Source organism: Macrobrachium nipponense, chromosome 22 (assembly GCF_015104395.2).
Source record: "Macrobrachium nipponense isolate FS-2020 chromosome 22, ASM1510439v2, whole genome shotgun sequence".
NCBI lineage: Eukaryota > Metazoa > Arthropoda > Malacostraca > Decapoda > Palaemonidae > Macrobrachium > Macrobrachium nipponense.
Window position 1 is genome coordinate 23,575,781 of NC_087213.1, and position 23,802 is coordinate 23,599,582.

Sequence of the window (23,802 nt, forward strand, 5' to 3'; positions counted from 1 at the left end):
AAAACACCATACAAACAAACAATAGCTATAGAAATGAATAAAGAGAAACGTATTAATCAATATCACGAGATTCCCAGTAAAGGGTGTGAAATGTGAAATAATGAAGATCATATACGTAATATAATTCAGTAAACACAGATCAACCGGTGCCTCGGCATTGAAGGCCGAGTTGTATTTTGTTCCGATGGCGTTCCTCTTCTGTCGGGAAAATCGACACTTGTTCTGGACGTGTTTATCTCGCTTCTCCCCTGAATATGGGAGATCGGGACGTAAAAACAACACCAACATGAAATACAATCGATATGCAAAGCAGCGGTCGACGGAATATTGTGTCTAGCGGCTAAGCGTTGAAAATGCCGTTTGCATCCAAAGACACCTTCAGGTCTGATGCGTTATTGGGCACTCGACGTGGGTCTCGTTTTTCATTCCTCTGTCATTTTTACCCCACTTTCGTTGTCATTTCATTGTTTTTTCTTCTGTTATTTTCTTAAAGTTTGCATTTTCTTTTCCGTTCTTAAATCACTCCATTTTCAAAACATATCTGGTTCAACGCTTCATTTCTTTCTTTATTTTCTAACTCTAAGCATACTCCTTTCATGTTTTTTAATATAATCTAACTCAGTGTTGTCCAAACAATTTCGCCTATTGTATCCTTTATTACCTTCTCCTATTGTTACGTACCCTTTTAATTATGAAAAGACTGTATTATAGGAGTGTTGGTCAATAAATTCAAATTTATTAGACAAATAAAAATGACGATTTAATAACAAAATGCTTGAAAATTACTTACACAACTTAATGTGAGATGTGAGGCTGATGTTTACTGAAGGGATGTTTCTGTTGTGTGTGTGTGTGTGTGTGTGTGTGTTTGTTCCTTGTTTGTTCACGTACCCTCATGATCTATGTTGCCTACTCCTAGGGGTACGCGGACCCCAGTTTGGACAACACTGGAACTTCAACTTATTTGAATGATTTTCATAGAACATCTGCCTGAATGTTTGGCCTGTGAATGGAGTTGCCTCTAAAACTTAAAAAGTAATTGTTTCCTTGTAAGTTAATCCTTTAAACAAGGTTCCTCTGTATCCACACCAAATCTTGATCGAGAAGAAATGAAATATACGCGTCACCAGCAAACGCGGATATGCTTGCGGGTATAATCAAGAGCTTTTTTTTTTTATATACGAAAGGGAAAGCATCAAATTCCGTTTCCAATTCCCAGCCAAAAGTCTGCTTATTATTCATGAATATTGATGGATTTGAGAGCACAGCTGCGTCAATATGGGACCGTTTACCTTCCATTCGATTATTAGAGAGATGCCTAAATATCCCCGGCTGAAATGAAACAATTCATCGATCTACAATTATATTAACCTCTCGCAAAAATGTTCCAGCTCATGTTTTTATTTCACAGATGAAATTGGATTCATGCCCAATCGTGATTACGTAGGAACGATTAATATTGCATCGCGGCTAAATTGTGCTCCAGAATGTGACAAAATGCGAATGTTAGATTTGAATTATTCGCATTTCAAAAAAAAAAGTCCAACATGGAACGAAAAACAAGTCTTGCTCCAGACGGAATCATACGTAAATGGAAAGTCTTTTTTGTAATGTTGGTTAATCATTTCAGCTACTCGCATAAAATCTAACATAGAAGTAAAACTTACCAACAATACATTATAATATATAATGTGCATCATTATCTAGTTAAATTCAAGAAGAAAATCCGAAAAAAATATCTTTTGTTGTTGCTGTGGATTCAGTTTTAATAAGTCGACTCGTTCATGTATCAGAGAGCATCTTGCATTTATAGAATGAATTGCATGACGTCAATTGCTGAATGAAATTTAATTGTGGAACATCTGTCGTAATTCATTCACTGTTGCTTAATACTATAGTACGGAGGTTTAACGAATGAGGTCCTAGATAGACACACAGACAGAGACAGACGGAAACTCGAAATGCCAGAAAAAGAATAAAAATAAAATAAATAAATAAATCAATAAATAAAAATAAAAAATTGCTTTGTATTTCAATTTCTTGCAAACACTTTGAAAGGTTTCCAGTCCCTCGAGAAGGTATTCATATATATCTTACTAATGTAATATAGAACGCGAAAGCCTTTTATATGCAAATAGCTGTTGATTTTGTATTTTAATTACTGCCAAAGGTGCCATGGCGCAACTTTTGCAGTATCTTTCGAAGATTAAGATTATGACTTGAAAATATGTATATTGTTATACTTATGATAATGAGGAGGCTTTTATAAGGCAGTCTCATTCTTCAGAATATTCAGAATTTCGCAAAATATTGTAGAATACTAGCTTCACTTTTATCCGAGCGTCCTAAAAAGAACTATGGAACGATGGAAGAAAAAAAAAAACTAAAATAAATAATAGGTCAACTATTCCTTGTACTTTAGAGAACTGAAACATATCATTATTAAGAACTTATTAATTGACCTTGAAACAAACTAATATATACACATGTACGTATACACGTATATGTATATACGTACATAAGTCATGTATATATATTTTCAGCATATGTGAAGAAAGGTTACCTCCTCTTCAGATATACCTCCATTCCCGTGTGAATTGCAGGTAATGGAGTGTTCCTCATTCCCGGCGATCGAGTGACCCTCGAGTGGGAATCCAGAGATCGAGAATTCCTAAAAAAGGACTCGGCGAGTTGACAAGGATCAGATCCTGAATTCTGTCAAGTGGCAAGGTCTGTAAAGGCATAAAATGTTGGACAGATTATATAGTGCCATTGCAAAATAAATTTCGTACGGTTCCTTGCCTTCCTATGAGAAATGCAAGTAGTTGTTGTTTGATTAATCTGGCCTTATGCCAACATGGCCTCTTGCCCGTAGAGCAGCCCGTAGAAAATGCAGGTTTGATCTACTTTGTTTCTATTGTCATTGCCGCGGTGACTACTGTTTTATTATTATTATTATCATTATTATTATTATTATTATTATTTTATTTTTGCTCTATCACAGTCCTCCAATTCGACTGGGTGGTATTTATAGTGTGGGTTGCATCCTGCCTCCTTAGGAGTCCATCACTTTTCTTAATATGTGCGCCGTTTCTAGGATCACACTCTTCTGCATGAGTCCTGGAGCTACTTTCTAGATTCCTTTTCAGGGATCTTGGGATCGTGCCTAATGCTCCTGTGATTATGGGTACAATTTCCACTGGCATATCCCGTATCCTTCTTATTTCTATTTTCAGATCTTGATACTTATCCATTTTTTCCCTCTCTTTCTCTTCAACTCTGGTGTCTCATGGTATTGCGACATCAATGAGTGATACTTTCTTCTTGACTTTGTTAATCAATGTCACGTCTGGTCTATTTGCACGTATCACCCTATCTGTTCTGATACCATAGTCCCAGAGGATCTTTGCCTGATCGTTTTCTATCACTCCCTCTGGTTGGTGCTCGTACCACTTATTACTGCAAGGTAGCTGATGTTTCTTGCACAGCTCCAGTGGAGGGCTTTTGCCATTGAATCATGCCTCTTTTTGTACTGGTTCTGTGCAAGTGCCGGGCATTCGCTTGCTATGTGGTATATGGTTTCATTTTTCGTATTGCACTTCCTACATATATGAGAGATGTTATTTCCGTCTATTGTTCTTTGAACATATCTGGTTCTTAGGGCCTGATCTTGTGCCGCTGTTATCATTCCTTCAGTTTCCTTCTTGAGCTCTCCCCTCTGTAGCCATTGCCACGTGTCATCGCTGGCTAGTTCTTTAGTCTGTCTCATGTATTGTCCGTGCATTGGTTTGTTGTGCCAGTCCTCTGTTCTGTTTGTCATTCTCCTGTCTTTGTATATTTCTGGGTCTTCGTCTACTTTAATTAGTCCTTCTTCCCATGCACTCTTTACCCATTCGTTTTCACTGGTTTTCAGATATTGCCCCAGTGCTCTGTTCTCGATGTTGACGCAGTCCTCTATACTTAGTAATCCTCTCCCTTTTTCCTTTCGTGTTATGTATAGTCTGTCCGTATTTGCTCTTGGGTGTAGTGCTTTGTGTATTGTCATATGTTTCCTGGTTTTCTGATCTATGCTGCGGAGTTCTGCCTTCATCCATTCCACTATTCCTGCGCTGTATCTGATTAATGGCACTGCCCATGTGTTTATGGCTTTTATCATATTTCCGGCGTTGAGTTTTGACTTGAGTATCGCCTTGAGTCTCTGCATATATTCTTTCCTGATCGCGTCCTTCATCTCTTGGTGTTTTATGTCCCCTCCTTCCATTATTCCCAGGTATTTGTATCCAGTCTCATCTATGTGTTTGATGTTGCTCCCATCTGGTAGCTTTATCCCTTCAGTTCTCGTTATTTTGCCTTTTTGTATGTTGACTAAGGCGCATTTTTCTATTCCAAACTCCATCCTGATGTCCCCAGATACAATCCTTACAGCCTGGATTAGGGTATCTATTTCCTTGATGCTCTTACCATACAGCTTGATGTCGTCCATGAACAGCAGATGGTTGATTCTGTTGCCTCTTTTCTTGAGTTGGTACCCGGCATCCATCTTCTGTAGTACTTTTGTCATGGGAATCATGGCTACTACGAAGAGTAGTGGGGACAGTGAGTCGCCCTGGAAGATCCCTCTCCGCATTGTATATTTGAGGAAGCTGATGGTGTTTTCTTCTGCCCCATATATTTTCAGGCATTCTATTAGCCATGTGTGTGGTATCATGTCGAAGGCTTTCTTATAGTTTACCCATGCCATGCTTAGGTTGGTTTTCCTTCTCCTACTGTTCTTCATTACCATTTAGTCTATCAGGAGCTGGTCTTTTGTGCCCCTACACTCCCTTCTGCAGCCTTTCTGTTGGTGGGGGATGGTGTTTGTCTCCTCTAGGTAGTTGTATAGCCTTTCACTGATGATACCTGTTAGTAACTTCCACATTATTGGTAGGCAGGTGATAGGCCTGTAGTTACTGGCTATGTTTCCCGTACTCTTGTGTTTTTGTACTAAAGATGTTCTTCCTGTGGTCATCCATTATTATTATTATTATTATTATTATTTATTTATTTTTTTTTTTTGCTCTATCACAGTCCTCCAATTCGACTGGGTGGTATTTATAGTGAGGGGTTCCGGGTTGCATCCTGCCTCCTTAGGAGTCCATCACTTTTCTTACTATGTGTGCCGTTTCTAGGATCACACTCTTCTGCATGAGTCCTGGAGCTACTTCAGCCTCTAGTTTTTCTAGATTCCTTTTCAGGGATCTTGGGATCGTGCCTAGTGCTCCTATGATTATGGGTACGATTTCCACTGGCATATCCCATATCCTTCTTATTTCTATTTTCAGATCTTGATACTTATCCATTTTTTCCCTCTCTTTCTCTTCAACTCTGGTGTCTCATGGTATTGCGACATCAATGAGTGATACTTTCTTCTTGACTTTGTCAATCAACGTCACGTCTGGTCTATTTGCACGTATCACCCTATCCGTCCTGATACCATAGTCCCAGAGGATCTTTGCCTGATCGTTTTCTATCACTCCCTCTGGTTGGTGCTCGTACCACTTATTACTGCAAGGTAGCTGATGTTTCTTGCACAGGCTCCAGTGGAGGGCTTTTGCCACTGAATCATGCCTCTTTTTATACTGGTTCTTTGCAAGTGCCGGGCATTCGCTTGCTATGTGGTTTATGGTTTCATTTTTCGTATTGCACTTCCTACATATGGGAGAGATGTTATTTCTGTCTATCGTTCTTTGAACATATCTGGTTCTTAGGGCCTGATCTTGTGCCGCTGTTATCATTCCTTCAGTTTCCTTCTTTAGCTCTCCCCTCTGTAGCCATTGCCATCTGTCATCGCTGGCTAGTTCTTTAGTCTGTCTCATGTATTGTCCGTGCATTGGTTTGTTGTGCCAGTCCTCTGTTCTGTCTGTCATTCTCCTGTCTCTGTATATTTGTGGGTCTTCGTCTACTTTTATTAGTTCTTCTTCCCATCCACTCTTTAGCCACTCGTCTTCACTGGTTTTCAGATATTGCCCCAGTGCTCTGTTCTCGATGTTGGCGCAGTCCTCTATACTTAGTAGTCCTCTCCCTCCTTCCTTTCGTGTTATGTATAGTCTGTCTGTATTTGCTCTTGGGTGTAGTGCTTTGTGTATTGTCATATGTTTCCTGGTTTTCTGATCTATGGTGCGGAGTTCTGCCTTCGTCCATTCCACTATTCCTGCGCTGTATCTGATTACTGGCACTGCCCATGTGTTTATGGCTTTTATCATATTTCCGGCGTTGAGTTTTGACTTGAGTATCGCCTTGAGTCTCTGCATATATTCTTTCCTGATCGCGTCCTTCATCTCTTGGTGTTTTATATCCCCTCCTTCCATTATTCCCAGGTATTTGTATCCTTTCTCATCTATGTGTTTGATGCTCCCATCTGGTAGCTTTATCCCTTCAGTTCTCGTTACTTTGCCTTTTTGTATGTTGACTAAGGCGCATTTTTCTATTCCAAACTCCATCCTGATGTCCCCAGATACAATCCTTACAGTCTGGATTAGGGAATCTATTTCCTTGATGGTCTTACCATACAGCTTGATGTCGTCCATGAACATCAGATGGTTGATTCTGTTGCCTCTTTTCTTGAGTTGGTACCCGGCATCCATCTTCTGTAGTACTTTTGTCTTGTGAATCATGGCTACTACGAAGAGTAGTGGGGACAGTGAGTCACCCTGGAAGATCCTTCTCCTGATATTAACCTCTGCTAGTCTTATTCCAGAGCTTGTTAGTATTGTATTCCAGTTGCGCATTGTATTTTTGAGGAAGCTGATGGTGTTTTCTTCTGCCTCATATATTTCCAGGCATTCTATTAGCCATGTGTGTGGTATCATGTCGAAGGCTTTCTTATAGTCTATCCATGCCATGCTTAGGTTGGTTTTCCTTTTCCTACTGTTCTTCATTACCATTTTGTCTATCAGGAGCTGGTCTTTTGTGCCCCTACACTTCCTTCTGCAGCCTTTCTGTTGGTGGGGGATGGTGTTTGGCTCCTCTAGGTAGTTGCATAGCCTTTCACTGATGATACCTGTTAGTAACTTCCACATTATTGGTAGGCAGGTGATAGGCCTGTAGTTACTGGCTATTATTATTATTATTATTATTATTATTATTATTATTATTATTATTATTATTATTATTATTATTATTATTATTATTATTATTATTATTATTATTGATAGAGTACATTTTATAAGTATTAATGTCACGAATGTCGTCGTATTCTCTTACAATTATATTGGGACTATCATTATTATTATTATTGATAGAGCACATTTTTAAAGTATTTATGTCACGAATGTCGTCGTATTCTCCTACAATTATATTGGTACGGAAAGTTACTTATAATCCATCAGTAAAACCCATAAAACATAAATTCTTCATCACACATAACTGTTGCTGTAGTACTTGACAAAGGGATGGATATGTATCATCCGAGTTACTACTGTCTCATCTAATAAAGAATTAATGTGCGTGAGGAAACTGCTGTATCCGCGGAAACTGAGGATTTATGAAGATTCATCAGTTAACACATAAGCATCTATGTATGTTTTTTCGTCCTCTGGTGAGTCGATGGCCGCTGGGGGAAATCATCGCTAGCCAATGAAGAAATTTATTTCGAGTTCTGATTATCCTCTTGGGAGAGAACAACTTGCTATTCAATTAACTGGACGTGTATTGCAATAAAGGGAAAATATTATGCAGTGAGTGTATACGTACTATATACATATATATGCATATACATACACACATATATATACATTATATATTATATATATATACATACACACACACACACACACACACATATATATATATATATATATATATATATATATATATAGTATATATATATATATATATTATATATATATATATATATATATATATATATATAATATATAATTATGATAAAAGTCGAAAATCGTGACTACAAGGAGACGTTCCCAGTTTTTTTTTAGAGCAATAGCCGCTGATCCTTTGCAACTCCTGTGGAAAATCTATTTTGCACTTTATACACCTATATGTATAATTGTTTATATATTTACATACACAACTATATATATAGGTGTATACAGTGCAAAATAGCTTTACCAAGAGGAACTGGAAAGGATTAGCGGCTATAACTTTGTACAAATTTGGGATCGTCTCCCTGCAGTCATGATTTTCGACTTTCGTCATAATTCTTACGGTCAGGGGCGTTTTTTTTAGCGTCTCAATAACTCTGATCTCTCTAGACATAGAAAGCGAGCCATCACCGTCAACTGGGCTATTAAACTATTAAATGCAAGAGTCGAATTGCAACCGAGAAGTGGGAAATTGACGGCACAAAAGCTCTTACACGAAACGCCCAGTCTACTGCTATTCCCGTCACGTTGCGTGCTCGTCCTGGCCACCCTATAATGCCTTTCTTGAGTGTGGAGGCGCACGCGCATGCGCAGTGCTTACAGCTTGACGTGCTCCTCAGAAGTCTGGTGCTGCTTGCTCATACGACAAAGAATTTTCCATCAGGCTTTCCAAATATTGTCAGGACACACAGCAGCAGCTCAAAAGAAGGAGACGAAGACGAAGATGTGAATGTGACTTGGCGAGTTGAGAGAAAAATGATTACTTTGCAGAAAGCAACCACTTTGCGAGACGGCTCTACGTATTTTATGTAATCATTGCTGTTAAATGATGAAATAAGTACGGCTAAAAATGAACTGTTTAGTAGTAACAAAAAAATTATAATAGTAATAAGAATAATATCCCTCATAATAGAGACTGTCATATGTGATGCAAATGAATTTACTCGCCAAAAATTCTAGCTCTCTTTATAATAATTCAAGGGCATAAACAATAAAGCAAAAGTCCACTTGCTAACACTCTCTGTCTGTCTGGGCTAATTTCCAGAAGGCGACGATACTTCAGGTTAAATTCGCCATTGTGTCCATAGAGCATTTAAAGACCCAACTTGGCTTAAAGGAGAACCGATATATAGCTACCATTTTAGCGCGAGCATGAACCTTTTATTTCTGACAAAACGGAATTCAACACTGACGAGTTTCCTGGTCACATCTTTCTGGGAGGAAGGTGGTACAGGTGTCCAGGCTTCAGATACATCCAGATGATCAATTAATAAGTTAATATCATATAGATTATTTAGAATTTATTATAAAGCTTACGCAATGAACTCTCTTCCTTCCTTCATCCCTTGCTTTGAAAGGACATGAAATATGCCTCGTGAAATTACGTATAATGGTAACTTCAATTCCTGCTTTCCCTGTAGACTGACGAAGGCAGAGAACTGGATCTCAGCGCATGAGTCCTTAGACTTCCACAAAGGAATTCAAAACGAGTAAATAAAAGACTGAGATTTCCTTTACTCCCATTAAGAAAAGACAAGGCAATAAACACAAGAGTTTTATATATACCGTTCTTGGTGCCTAGAGGAAACAGGAAGGGGAAAAGACTAGCACCACACGACATGAGTCACGTCTCATATTTTGCTAAGATGGGTCTCGAGGGAGGTGGAAGCAGTGACGTCTTCTGCGTGATGATTCTTCCGCCCCAGCAGGAAGAACGGTTTTGCTTTCGTGCGTTCCAGCCTTGACTGCTGGAACGGTCGTTCGAACGCACAAAAAAAAAAAAAAAAAAAAAAAAACAAAGGTGAACTGAATCATGCACAATAAGCACAAGAAGAGAGTTTTATATATACCGTTCTTGGTGCCTAGAGAAAACAGGAAGGGGAAACGACAAGCACCACACGACATCAGTCACGTCTCAAAAAAAAAAAAAAAAAAAAAAAAAAAAGTGAACTGAGGAAAAAAAGTTTTCCTAAAAGGTATCAGTGCAACTGAGAATGTAATCCGCTGACCGCGTCTGGTAATCGAATTGGAAAAATACTCTTCTTAAAGAACGCTATTTATTTGTTCTTTTGGTTTTCGCTTACTCGGGGAGTAAGCAGAAGAAATCTGCATTTCCCTTCATGATACTTGCAAACTTATGTTAAGGGAGTTCCATAAATTTCGTGATCTATAAAAAGTTATAATAAACGACGAAAATATATAAATATTTGAAGAATGTCATAATAACAAAGTGGACACGAACCAAAAACTACTCATTTTGAGTTTGGATAAAGCCAAGGCCTACCTCACAACACAAGTATTAATGTAATTAAACGCGAGTGAATTTCACATTGCAAAGCAACTCGTTTCCAAGTGACGTTCAATTCTGTCCAGTGAAGAATTGGTCGTACAGACGAAGAAGAAGAATCCAGAAACTCGGAAATTTAATATAACTCGAAATTCTTCTCATATTTCATAGGGAATTGTAAAATATTTTTCACTCATTTTCTATTCACGGCAGCTTTTAACCTTGAAAGGACACGAATTTGTCTTTTTTTTTAATTGTTATTTTACAGATAAATTTGATTGTAAGAAAATTAGCCTTTCTTTATCACAAAGAAAATTTTTATCGTAAAAAAAGTAAAAATAAAGATTTTCCTTTTCCAATAAGCGAGATAGATTTCATTCTCCTGTTTCTTTTTTATCTTTTACGTTTTCTCCCTAGGAATTCCGAGTGTCGTAAATTGAGGCTCAAATTGTTAGTTTCGAGAGACAGATGAAAATGGTGTGACGATATCTGAGTGGAGGAATGTTGTGTAAATATATATAATATATATATATATATATATATATATATATATATATATATATATATATATGTGTGTGTGTGTGTGTGTGTGTGTGTGTGTGTGTGTGTGTGTGTGAAGCTTACTTTAGATATATTCATTTTGTATCGCTTACTTACAAAAGGACTAATTTTCAGAGAATGTTCGAATTCCTACTCTGTTTTCAGATACAGGCAAATCAATAAGAGCGAAACCTGCAAATGTCCGTCTCACCTGTCACAAATCCTATTATTGGAACATTTCCAGACACCTGATACTTCATTTGCTTCGTAAACGTACAATTACCAACCCAATTATGAAAATATTGTTGATCTATGACTGAATATTATTCATATAGGGCTGATGGCAGCCGCGCTTTTAAGTAATTAATGCGTGGTCCAAAAAAGAGGAATTTAATATTGCATATTATGAATTAGACAGATAGGAAAGTTTTGGTTATTGGTTCTTTGTCGCAGATGCCGTGGAATTGATGGTGTTTGATGGCAACTTTTGTGTTCATATGATTTTTCATTGTCCTGCCAAAAACAATCGATCTTTTTTTTTCTCTATGATGCACGTGTACAGATCTCTGTGGGGAAAACGACTCATAATGATATGAATATCGATGAAGGGAGTCGACCTTTAATATGAGACTCATGCATTTATGTATGTATGTTTATGTATGATATATATTATAATATATATAATATATTACTATATATATATAATATAATCATATGTATGGTATGTGTACATGCATATACATACATACATACATACATACTACATACATACATACACTCATACATACATACATACATATATATATATATATATATATATATATATATATATAGAGAGAGAGAGAGAGAGAGAGAGAGAGAGAGAGAGAGAGAGAGAGAGGAAAGTTCTCCTCTTACAATAACAATGAAACCAGCTCTAAGACTCGCCGTAAAAAGCAGTTTCAGCAACTCTTAGGACATACAAGTACGCATAAAAAGGACATACGTAGGTCGTTTATATGATGTCTTAAATGTCTTGTGGGAAGACATTTCGAATGTCTTATGACAGTTTGTATGTTTTGCTTCCTGTCTCTCGTAGGTGAAACGAAAAGAAAGAATTTTGATTGACATCTTACGTATTTTAATCTTTCAGTTTTTTTCTTCTAAAAGAATTACAGATGCAGGCTCAATAGCAGCCTTCTGTTCATGGGTTGAAGATCCGCGATGACTGAAGTTGAAGTTGAAGTTGAAGTTGAGGGAAAAATCCTTTAGCTGCTGAATGACACATTGCCACTTCGGTCAAACCGATAGTCAGGTCTATCTTAAAGAATGTTATGAACAGAAAATTTATGTAAAAATAAAAATGAAGATGTTTCCGTTTATATGGAAATTCATTTTTCTGTTTCTGTCTGGTTAATAATTTACAGAGATTTATAGACTCGGAACTCAGCTATAGAAAAAATAAAAATGTCCCCGTTAATAAAAATGTGTTTTGTTATATAACATCATTGTTAAGTATACCATTCACGAACTCCCAACATGGACTTACAAACATTTAAAAATAAGCCATTATTCTCAATGAGAGATAATTATAAATATTTTATTTTATTCAAACAGGAAACATTATGCCTGTACTGACTAGCGCCAAAATACATATACTACTACAGGCGCCTTTGAGATGTTCGTAATTAATTACTTAGGTGAGCAGTGTGAAACCAACTCCAAAATAAACTTAAATCACATTTATTTCCACTGATATCCGAATCACTCTGGTACAATTATTTCCATCTATAAAACCAGTTCCACAAACATTTTAATCAAGAAAGTACTATATACAATGTTCTAAAGTATTATAGTACTATAAAGGGTACACAATAATAATACTAAAGTTAAGAGTTCGTATATAATTTAAAAATTATAATTTAAATTATTTAGTTATAAATGATTATTTTTGACCACTTGAAAAAAAACTTTCATTGATTTCAATATGGCAAGGGCCAACAAATATGATAAAAAAGTTAAAAGTTCGTCCATAATTTAAGAATTATAATTCAAATTATTTGAATTATAAATTGTTATTTTGGACCCGATGAAAAAAAAAAAACTTTGGTATTGCCATGCATTAATTGATTTCAATATGGCAAAGCTGTAGCAGGCAGAATGAAATGCCTGGCACGGCATTGGGATCACACAGGGCAGGGTCGGGGAATCGTCGAAAAATGACATATCGGGCCATGGCAGGGTCGGGACGCTTGAAGACGATCGCCAGGCCCGCGGACGAGGGTCCCGGGAAGAAGCCGAAGAGCCTGTACTGGTCCAGGTCTGTTTCTGGCAAGTCCTCTGTTCCCACGCGGACTTCTATGTCGTATACGTTTTCCGCGACAGAGTTGGGCTGAAGGACCATCGTGACCTTCTGTACTGGCTTCACGCTTCCGAAGTCAATCTTGAAGAAAGGGTTCGAGTATTCATTGGGTACGTAACATTCTCCGATGGTTCGAGTGTAGATGCCATCGATCAAGTTCTCCTTCACACGTGTGGGAAAGGCAGCTCTTGGAGGAGGTCCGATCACGATGGAGCCGACGACGAAGTCAGGTCTCTTCTGAAGGTAGCAAGCGAGGGCATCCGCCAGCTCCGTCTCCTTATACTGCGCCACTACGTACATGTCGTAGAAGAGACAGATCTCATCGGACGAAGGATCCTTACACCACAGATTGCACCATTCCATCTCGCTACAGGATCGACTGCAGAGGAGGTAGTTATACCTGGATGGTGGCACCCTACGAGAACTCGTTTTGAGACTGCCCGAATTCAGACGGGCCTGGGATATCCGCAGGAGGCGATACGAGGCACTGTCACCACCGGAAACGAATTCGGGAATCAGAAGCACCAAGTCGATAACCGACACTATCAAGCATCCCGTTTTCAAGCGCATGTTGAATTCTGTCCTGGTGAAGTGCTTTGATGATCAGATCACATACAACTCTCTTCACGATGTCTCCTCGGATGGACTAACAAGTCTTTGAGACATCCTAATCCTTGTAACTCCTTCACCAACGAACAAGATGTGACGTCAAGAAGCAAAATAACAGATGTCACTCCCTGGAGCCAACGCTGCGACTGAAGTCCATATGAACCCTGAGGTTAGGAGGTCTACAATTGCGAATATTGAACATTGGGCCACAATCGATTAGCAATGAGTGAAACGAATTAAATACTACATGCGTGAGCTGGCAGAATTATGTTAGCGGCCTTAAGCGCCCAAATTCCTAATGGCACAATAATCCATCACTAAAATCAAGTGCCCAAAATTCTTAATGGAACGATAATCAATCACGAAAGAAAACTATAAGAAATCCGTATCCTGAATGCCACACCTCACTGCGGTAAATGAACTGATTTCTGAGTTAAATGAATCAAATAATATCAGGGCAGTAACTGTGGCCCAAGGATAAATTTTAAGCTTCATCATCGATCTTGAAAATGTCTGAAGCCGCGGCGCGGGACATCGTGGAAGACGGAATGGAACGGCAATGGTCTGCAACTTTCCCACGGTTACCATTTACTCAATAGTCGAGTAGCGTGCAAAAAGGCTACTGGAAAAAGCTTTGCTGCTGACCAATGGAGCTAGTGCTGAGTGACGAATTTACCCAGCAGCAAGAATAATTAATTCTCAAGCTTTCACAAGCATGCTACATATACATAGTACATGTAGCATGCAGGTTCTCGAAGACTAAAGACTGACTCTGAAAACCTATTCAGAAAGGAAACTGTTGATGCTTTCATGCATGATGCTCGTCTATGAACGACGGCAACTTCACAACACCATTTGGAGATGTTTGCATTCATCTAATATATTATTTCTTTTTTTATCGTGGAAACATCCCATTTGGTGACACCAGCTGAACACACCACGGAGCTTCAGAACCATTCTCTACAATCTAGCAATGATCAGGCCTGAATATACCATTTACTCTGAGTTAATCCTAATTTTCACAATTTGCAAATGGCCAGTTTTAATCACCCAGAGCGGTAAATCTCAATATTTCAACATTAATGAAACAAATGACGTTGAAAGTGCCATTGCGGATAGTGCATGACGCTAAATAAAACAGAGGCCAATCAGAAGCAAGGCAGAAGCTTCATCGCGACCAGTCAGAAGCAAGGAATCTGCATCGTGACCAATCAGAAGCAAGGAATTTTCATCATGACCAATCAGAAGCATGGCAGAAACTTCATCGTGACAATCAGAAGCAAGGCAGAAACTTCATTGTGACCAATCAGAGGCAAGGAATTTTCATCATGACCAATCAGAAGCAAGGAAATTTCATCATGACCAATCAGAGGCAAGACAGAAGCTTCAATGATGTTGGATATGGACATTTACCGTCATGGGGAAGGATAAATGTGGAAGGAATAAGTGGGACATGCTCCTCTTTAAATTAAGGAAAACAGAAGGAGGAAAAGAATTCCAAAACTTGGCAAAAAGGGGAACAAAAAAGGTCCTGAACTGGAAGATCTGGAGGAAGACGCCATCTCCGTAGACACAATAAGAGAACTGTATATATCTCGAAAAACCAATTGCAAATAATAACTGACCTATCTGCATTACAAGATCACTGTTAATAAACTGACTTCATGAGAGCCGTTTCACAGAACTGAGAACCAAGCGACTGAAATTAAATTACGAAGATGAAATACCAAAGGATGGCTTTTAATCTGTCTCATTTGCACTCGCGTCGAATGAAATGCAAAATTGCCCAAGTTAAATGCAGGCGGATAGACCGCTAACCTAAGTGGAGTGAAGGCTTGAAGATAATGAATCTCTCTCTCTCTCTCTCTCGCTCTTTGTCTAACAAGAATATATGAACGAAGACGTGGATGTGTGTGCACATACGCACACGAACACATATATGTATGGGGATACAATCCACAATGAAGTAAAATCCTCTTGTATAGTTCAAAATATATATATCTTGTATCCCCATTTACTTAGAGGTACGACATAGTACCTGGCCTCTGCACATATATGTATGTATTTACAGTATATATGTGTGTATATAATATGTATATATAAATATATATTCTGAATACCTATCTATATCCATCCATCTATCTGTATGTATATATATATATATATATATATATATATATATATATATATAATATATTTGAGCACGTTCGTGTGTTCGTATATATATATATATATATATATATATATAATATACATATATATATATATATATATATATATATATATATATATATATATATATATATATAAAACATAGATAGATGGATATAAACAGGTATTCAGAATATATATGCATATTATATACATACACGTATATACTGTATATACATATACGTATATGTGGGTTCGCGCGTGTATGTGCAAGCGTATTCGTTTATGTATTCTTTAGAGAGAGAGAGAGAGAGAGAGAGAGAGATAGAGAGAGCGAGAGAGAGAGAGAAGGAGAGGAGAGAGAGAGAGAGAGAGAGATATTCGTTATCTTCAAGCATTCACTCCATATATAAAGACATTATTTATGCACTGTACACTATGTGTGTGTTTTATATATACATACATACATATATATATATATATATATATCTATATATATATATATATATATATATATATATATATATAATGTCATCCACTGTCCTTGGTCGTCTCCGACTGAAGATTCCCAAAGTGATTTCCACGACAATTGACGAAGGTGGAAACTGGCAGCAACAACTCGCCCAGGTCACATTTATTGCCAAAGTTTCTCTTGCTAGAACAAAAGTTACGGCATCGATGTAGCTTGTTGACAGAGTTAGCCCTAATGAACTTAATAATCAATCATTTTACTAGGTGAGAGAGAGAGAGAGAGAGAGAGAGAGAGAGAGAGAAGAGTCAAGTTTCTCTCTATCAACCTTATTATTTGTTCAATGTTTCATTTCATCCTCTGGAATATATGAAAAACTAATTATACTGTTGACAGACATTCTTTATCGCATTTCATATTTCTTGCTTGGAATTCCTTCAATACTTTATTCAGCAAAAATTCTTTACCGCAATCTGACTTAGCTCTCAGTACTATAACGGGATAACATGAAAGCTGAATAAACATTACAGTTCAGTAAACGAGGGAATCAATTAATGCTACTTATAGATTTAGAACAACTCACGCTCCCATCTCATTTTGACTTTGACGAGAGAAAGCTTTGGACTATTTACGACCTTTAAACATGAAAATATAACAATGGGAAAGATTGGGGACTTTTGAGCTTTCAAATAAGTATCTATGCGACTACTTCATCACACGTTTCTTTGCGTTTCAAATGATCGACCTTTTTCTTTGTCTTCGCGTTCAGCTATTCTGGGGAATATCCATTAGCGTTGAAAAAGGAGAGAGCAAAACGCGAATAAAAAATGAGTCAAAACCCTCTGTAGTCTAAAGGTAAATCCATTAGTGTAATGAAATACTCAGACCCGAACTTTAAAGACATTTTTTTTTTAAATTCGAGAACCGGATTCCAAAGAATTGAACCAAATGCGACTAATAACGCGAATAAAAAAGGATTTTCATTTTTCTCTTCGTGTATCACGATTTCCAATTAATGAGGAATCCATTTACTTAATACGATAGAGAGAGAGAGAGAGAGAGAGAGAGAGAGAGAGAGAGATCCTTCTGGAAATTATCGGTTCTCGGGAAACAGTCAGGGCGATGTCTGTCTGTTTGTCTGCCCAGAAGAAGAAGAGAAAACAGGACGACTCGAAGTCGTCATGCTTTGGGAGCCAGAGGGTTCCTCAGCCTTCATTTAGATTCAAATTTAGATTCTTTTTTTCACTGTTACTTTTCCAGCGGTGCTTTGGGCGAGAGATGGAGGGAGGGGGGAGGCCTCGGACCCAATCAATGGGTGGTTGTGGAAGGAGGAGAGAAAGGATCCAATGGATTTCTTGGGCTCCGAGGAGCCTCCAATTTCCCTGGTCCCTTTGATGAAGCTTTATTGGCCCTAAATCACAGCCTCGGACATTTTCGGAGCCTCGAGGATTTGTGAGAGATATTGATTCCGGGAGAGAGAGAAAAGTTTCAGGTGTGAACACATACGTTGTAAGCAGAGAGAGAGAGAGAGAGAGAGAGAGAGAGAGAGAGAGAGAGAGAGAGAGAGAGACTACCAAAGGGATTGGGAGTAACTGCATAATATAATTTTAACAAAAATAAATCTGCAAATGCTTCTCAACTCTTGGATGATTATTCCGAGGATTTAGTTGTTTTCACAAGTGATTGATGTCATCAGGATTGTTCAGCATTCTTTTCATATTTTTTCGCCTTCATACTGTTCACTAAGCTTAAAAAAATATTAAACGGCAGTAACATATAGGCAGAAATAGCATTCCATAAACAATGAAAAGATAACTTTGCCAAGGAAAACTAAATAATTATTCTAATTCGCAGTCATCCAGGGATGATCAATTATTGACCTTACATCTTCAATTATATTAACATCACCATCGAGTTCTCTGTACGGCAAGGAAGCAATGTTGAATGTTGATGTGAGATATTGCAAAGGCTTTGAAAATCACGCGGGACATCACTCACTGTTATCCTTTTGAAAATTTTAATATCTTCGAAGATAATAGAATAAGTATTTCATTCTGGGTAAGACGAGCGAAACCATTTATGGATCCATAAATGATGTATGAAAAAGTATCGCAGCATCTTGCTTCATACTTAATTTATGGCTCTATTAATGGTTTCCTACGAGTGTTGAGAGACTAATGGCTCTCATTATTATTCATTCTGCCTATCAACACAATGCTTGTTTCGTTGAGAGAGAAAATTGGAACATGTGTGGAGACTTTTGTTTGTTTGTTGGCGAATCAACTGTCATGGGGGACTGATTTCTGAATAGGTACTGAGCCTCCCTGCCAAAATGCGTGATCTCAGCGTGGACTTAGTGTTTTATACGCGAAAAAGAAGAAGAAGAAGAAAAAAAGCTGTGCTTGCATGTCATTCCTATATCTGTAGTTAGCAGACACCGAGTTCCTTATTTTTCATCATTACATCAGTTTAACTTCTAATTTTTGTATGGCTCGTCATGAACAAGCTTTCAACTGTGATGTTCAACTCCATCATGAGACTGGATTGTATAATTCTGTTCACTCTCAGCATAATGAATATTCAGTTTCTTTGTGCCACTAACTGGGTATCATTATAAAAAAACTATATATATTTATAAATAAGATTTTATATGCACATACTGTATATACATATAAATAAAATTATATATACATACGAGTATAAACCTTTACAATCAGATATTGTATTTGCGCTATCTTTGTTTGTCTTCGACTGAAGAACCGAAATTGATCAATAGCATTATTAAGAGACAGGTAGAAAAGAAGGGAAAGTGGCTCAAGATGCCATATTTATTAGCAAAGTTTTCTCGTGGAGAGAGAGAGAGAGAGAGAGAGAGAGAGAGAGAGAGAGAGAGAGCCAATTACGCTATATGACAGAATCTCATTGAAACATTCAATATTTCTTCCTTGAAATCCCCTCAGTACTACTCAGTACTACATAAGGTGACGTCATTCGTAACTGGCTGTTTAGGGGCTTGGCAAAAAAAAAAAAAAAAAAAAAAAAAATCGGGCCGGTGCAGTACTATAGTAGAATCGCATCAACCGTGCATCTGATGTCTAGGCCAGCCCCTTGCGACACTCCTAATTGACTGTTGATAAGCCAACTACAGGGCTGGAAACTCTCAGTCTCCCGAGAGATTTCACATAAGCAGGATGCAATGTTCCACCTCTCCCGAGGGATGCTTTTGAAAGACGTATCCCTCAGGAGAGGTGGAACATACATCCTGCCTAAGTGAACTCTCTCGAGGGACAGAGTTTCAAGCCCTGTGATTAGCTTATCAACAGCCAATCAGGAGCGTCGTAAGAGACGGGCCTAGACATCAGATGCACGGTTGATGTGAATCTACAATATAGTATACATCTCGGGAATTTGCAGTGGGAAGCCATCAATGAGGTATGAAAAAGTATAGCGAGCGGCAAATAAGCAATATATACATTTGCATCACACATAAAATCCTCAGCATTTAAAATGAGAAGTCAATATTAATTCTCTAACCTCTGAAAATAGCAAATTATTTACGGTAGAATTTTGTGGTTATGTGCTTTTGAACAACGAGTGTGTAGTACTGATTTTGTGAAGACTGGAATGTTCCGACTTCTGTTTGCACCCCGGTATATTTTCTGGTGCGTAATTAACTTCTATTGATATGAGGAAGATATACAGGAAGTTAGAAATATATTGTTAAGCAATTACATTGGGCAAATCTACTTCGTTCCTTTGGGGAGAATTAATGGTTTGTTCATGAATATACCCAAGTTATTCATGTGGACATTTTTATTAATTAATTAATTTTTTCAATTAGGAAAATTGTAGGTTCGAAAGTCATCGCTAGATTCTCTCTCTCTCTCTGTGTGTCTGTGTCTGTGTCTCTGTCTCTCATATTTTATAAGAATCTTTACAAGTGTAAATCCTTCTTCAGGATCTCAGTGCGAGGAAGCAGACGAGATCGAGATTTAAAGCCAATAACACTCTTTCCACCAGAGAACTCTGAGGAATTAATGGATCCCACATCCCACGAAATTCATGGACGCCATTCTTCCACCCGAATCCATTAATTGGGCAAAGCGTACTTTGCCTCCTCGGCCGCAATAGGGCAGTAAATGGGTCCAACTCCGCCAACTGATTACGGAAATGGACTCAGTAGTGATCAGCCCTGAATGACCTCGAGTTAGAATAATGATTTAATTTTCCTCGGCGAAGTTATCTTTTCATTGTTTATGGAATGCTATTTCTGCATATATGTTACTGCCGTTTAATATTTAAAGAAAAACGATTTGTGGTAAAGGAGTCCTTGATGTAACACTTTCTTATTTTTATTAAACTAAGTGAACAATATGAAGGCGAAATATAAAAAAGAATCCTGACCAATCCTGATGACATCAACCACTTTTGAAAACAACTAAATCTTCGGAATAATCATTCAAGAGTTGAGAAGCATTTGCAGATCTAATTTTATTAAAACTGTTAAGCAGTTACACCTAATTCCTTAGGTAGTCTCTCTCTCTCTCTCTCTCTCTCTCTCTGGTTACAACGTATATATGTTTACGCCTGAAACTTCCTCTCTCCCAGCATCAATATCTCTCACAAATCCTCGAGGCTCCGAAAATGTCCGAGGCTGTGATTTAGGGCCAATAAAGCTTCATCAAAGGGACCAGGGAAATTGGAGGCTCCTCGGAGCCCAAGAAATCCATTGGATCCTTTCTCTCCTCCTTCCACAACCACCCATTGATTGGGTCCGGGGCCTCCCCCCTCCCTCCATCCCTCGCCCAAAGCACCGCTGGAAAAGTAACAAGGAAAAAAAGGATCTAAATTTGCTCTGCTTTGGTGGAGGCCGACAATGAAGGCTGAGGAACCATCGGGCTCCGAAAGCATGACGACTTCGAGTCGTCCTGTTTTCTCTTCTTCTTCTGGGCAGACAGACAGACAGACATCGCCCTGACTGTTTCCCGAGAACCGATATTTTCCAGAAGTATATATATCTCTCTCTCTATCGCATTTAGTAAATGGATTCCTCATTAATTGGAAATCGCGATACACGAAGAGAAAAATGAAAATAATTTTTTATTCGCGTTATTAGTCGCATTTGGTTCAATACTTTGGAATCCGGTTCTCGGATAAAAAAAAAATGTCTTTAAAGTTCGGGTCTGAGTATTTCAGTACACTAATGGATTTACCTTTCGATTTCCGAGGATTTTGATCCAGTTTTTATTCACGTTTTGAAATCTCCTTTCCAACGCTAATTGATAGTCTTCAGAACAGCTGAAAGTGAACAAGAAGGAAAAAGATCGAACATTCCAAACGCGAAAATAAGTTATGTTGAAATATGATAAGCTCACTTGAAAGCTTAAGTCCTCATCATTTCCAATTTATATTTTCATTTTTTAAAATATCAAAAATATATTTCATGTTGATACCGAAATGCAGATGTGAACATTTCGCCATGTTATTTCTCCTCCTCAGGGTCCAAATAAAATGGTAATTTAAGAATCATTCAAGGAACAGAAGATATATTTCATGCTAGGACTAGTAATTCCCATTAATAATAATAAAAACAACAATAATAATGATAATAATAATAATGAACCAAAGGACCCTTGTAACGAAGCTATATTATTGAGAAATAAGAGCCACAGGTGTTCAATACTTTTAACATTTTTAATTTACAACAACAACAACAACAACAACAACAACAACAACAATAATAATAATAATAATAATAATAATAATAATAATAATAATAATAATAATAATAATAATAATAAACCAATTCATATCATCAATTGCTAGGGATAAACATCTTTAAAATTTAATTTACAATAATAATAATAATAATAATAATAATAATAATAATAATAATAATAATAATAATAATAATAATAATAATAAGTATAATAGTAATAATAAAGCACCTACTCATATAATACATTTCCCAGGGATAAACATCTTTAAAATTTAATTTACAATAACAATAATAACAATAATTACAATAATAATAAAGCATCAATTCATATAATACATTTCCCAGGGATAAAAATCTTTAAAACACTCTTACAACAACTTTGCTCAGAGTTAATTAGGCACTAATTACGCGGAATGACACTACGTAAGGTTATTTAAACACACAATTTATTATTTTTTTCTTCTTATTCCGGCATGATATTCAGTACCCAGTGACACAACAGCGTCAAGGAATGACTACTAAAGTCATTATACAGAAAATTAATTTCATGAGATAAATTTACATATTGAGGCCATTGCTGGATAACAGAGCCGTTTGAAGAGACAATTATTAGGAATAATTGGGTCATGTTGCATTTTTTTCTTTCCCAACTCATTTCTAATTGCATGATCGCATTCCATTTTTAACGTAGCATATACAGAAAAGCTCTCTCACATACGAGAAAGAGGCTGAGATGGACATGCAGATAGATAGAAGGAGAATTTCATTATAAAACATTTTTTTTCCTATTTTAATTTAAGTTCATATGATATAAACGAGTTTAGTAAATATGACTTGATATGCAACAGCCAGAATCTGTTGTGATAATAATTTTAACTGTGACTTTCACGATCGTTACTTACCAACTATTAGCCCCTCTCTCTCTCTCTCTCTCTCTCTCTCTCTCTCTCTCTCTCTCTCTCTCTCTCTCTCTCTCTCTCTCTCTCTCTCTTACAGCCATTCCCAGAAGGCTGGCTCATCAGAATAAGTAGTAACACAACAAGAACGAAAAGTCATTCGTCACTTGGAAAAGGCGTTGAAATGGTAGAGTTCAAGTATTCGATTCTTTTTGAGGTTTTCAATTAATTTGAAGTTTCCGAAATAATTCGAAGTTTTCGATTAATTTTAAGTTTTCGATTATTTTAAAGTTTTTGATTGATTTTAACTTTTCGAATAATTTGAATTTTTCGAATAATTTAAAGTTTTTGAATAATTTGAAGTTTTCGATTAATTTGAAGTTTTCAATTAATTTGAAGTTTTCGATTAATTTGAAGGTTTCGATTAATTTGAAGTTTTCGAATAATTTGAAGTTTTCGATTAATTTGAAGTTTTCGATTGATATCACACTATGAACAGTTCTAACGAAATATGCGTCAATTCACTGTACGGATGGGAACACTCAATGATGAGTCGGAAATAGGATCAGGTGATAAGACATTTACGCAAATATTCATGTGGCCATTAGTAAGCTCAGTGTTACCGAGGTTCGCGAATGTTTTTGATTGTGAGGGGGAGGCGGTCGAATCCAACGCCATAAAGATATAAAGCGCTCATTTTTCTGGAGATAGGAATGGAAAATATTCTGTTTAGGTCGTCCACCACCCTCGTCCAATAACTTTATACGCAGACGACCAGCAGCCTGGCACAAAAGGTTTGAATAATTCAGGTCTATTTACCGTTATGCTAATGCGACGAATGAAATTTCAGTTTTGAGTAATCGCGTCTGTATTGAAGACTGATTCATGCAAAATAATAATGTTCTTTTGGAAATAAGATCACGATCAACAA

The 23,802-nt window shown here is 37.2% G+C and overlaps 1 protein-coding gene across 1 annotated transcript; it reads right to left on the reverse strand.

The window, feature by feature from the left end:
- Nucleotides 1–2,559: 2,559 nt before the first annotated feature.
- LOC135198220 (uncharacterized) lies at nt 2,560–13,762 on the reverse strand. Its single transcript, XM_064225792.1, has 4 exons — nt 12,808–13,762; nt 9,053–9,102; nt 3,605–3,658; nt 2,560–2,715 (listed from the first exon to the last, which is right to left on the reverse strand). Exons 1-4 carry the CDS (start codon nt 13,595–13,597, stop codon nt 2,560–2,562), a joined length of 1,050 nt encoding a protein of 349 aa, XP_064081862.1. The 5' UTR covers nt 13,598–13,762.
- Nucleotides 13,763–23,802: the final 10,040 nt, after the last annotated feature.

Coding starts and splice junctions, on each gene's coding strand:
- LOC135198220 (XM_064225792.1), bottom strand. CDS start 13,597: ATGCGCTTGAAAACGGGATGCTTGATAGTGTCGGTTATCGACTTGGTG. Junction 9,103..12,807: donor ATTCTGCCTGCTACAGCTTT/GCCATATTGAAA, acceptor ATGTATCTGAAG/CCTGGACACCTGTACCACCT. Junction 2,716..3,604: donor ATAACATCTCTCATATATGT/AGGAAGTGCAAT, acceptor GCCACTTGACAG/AATTCAGGATCTGATCCTTG.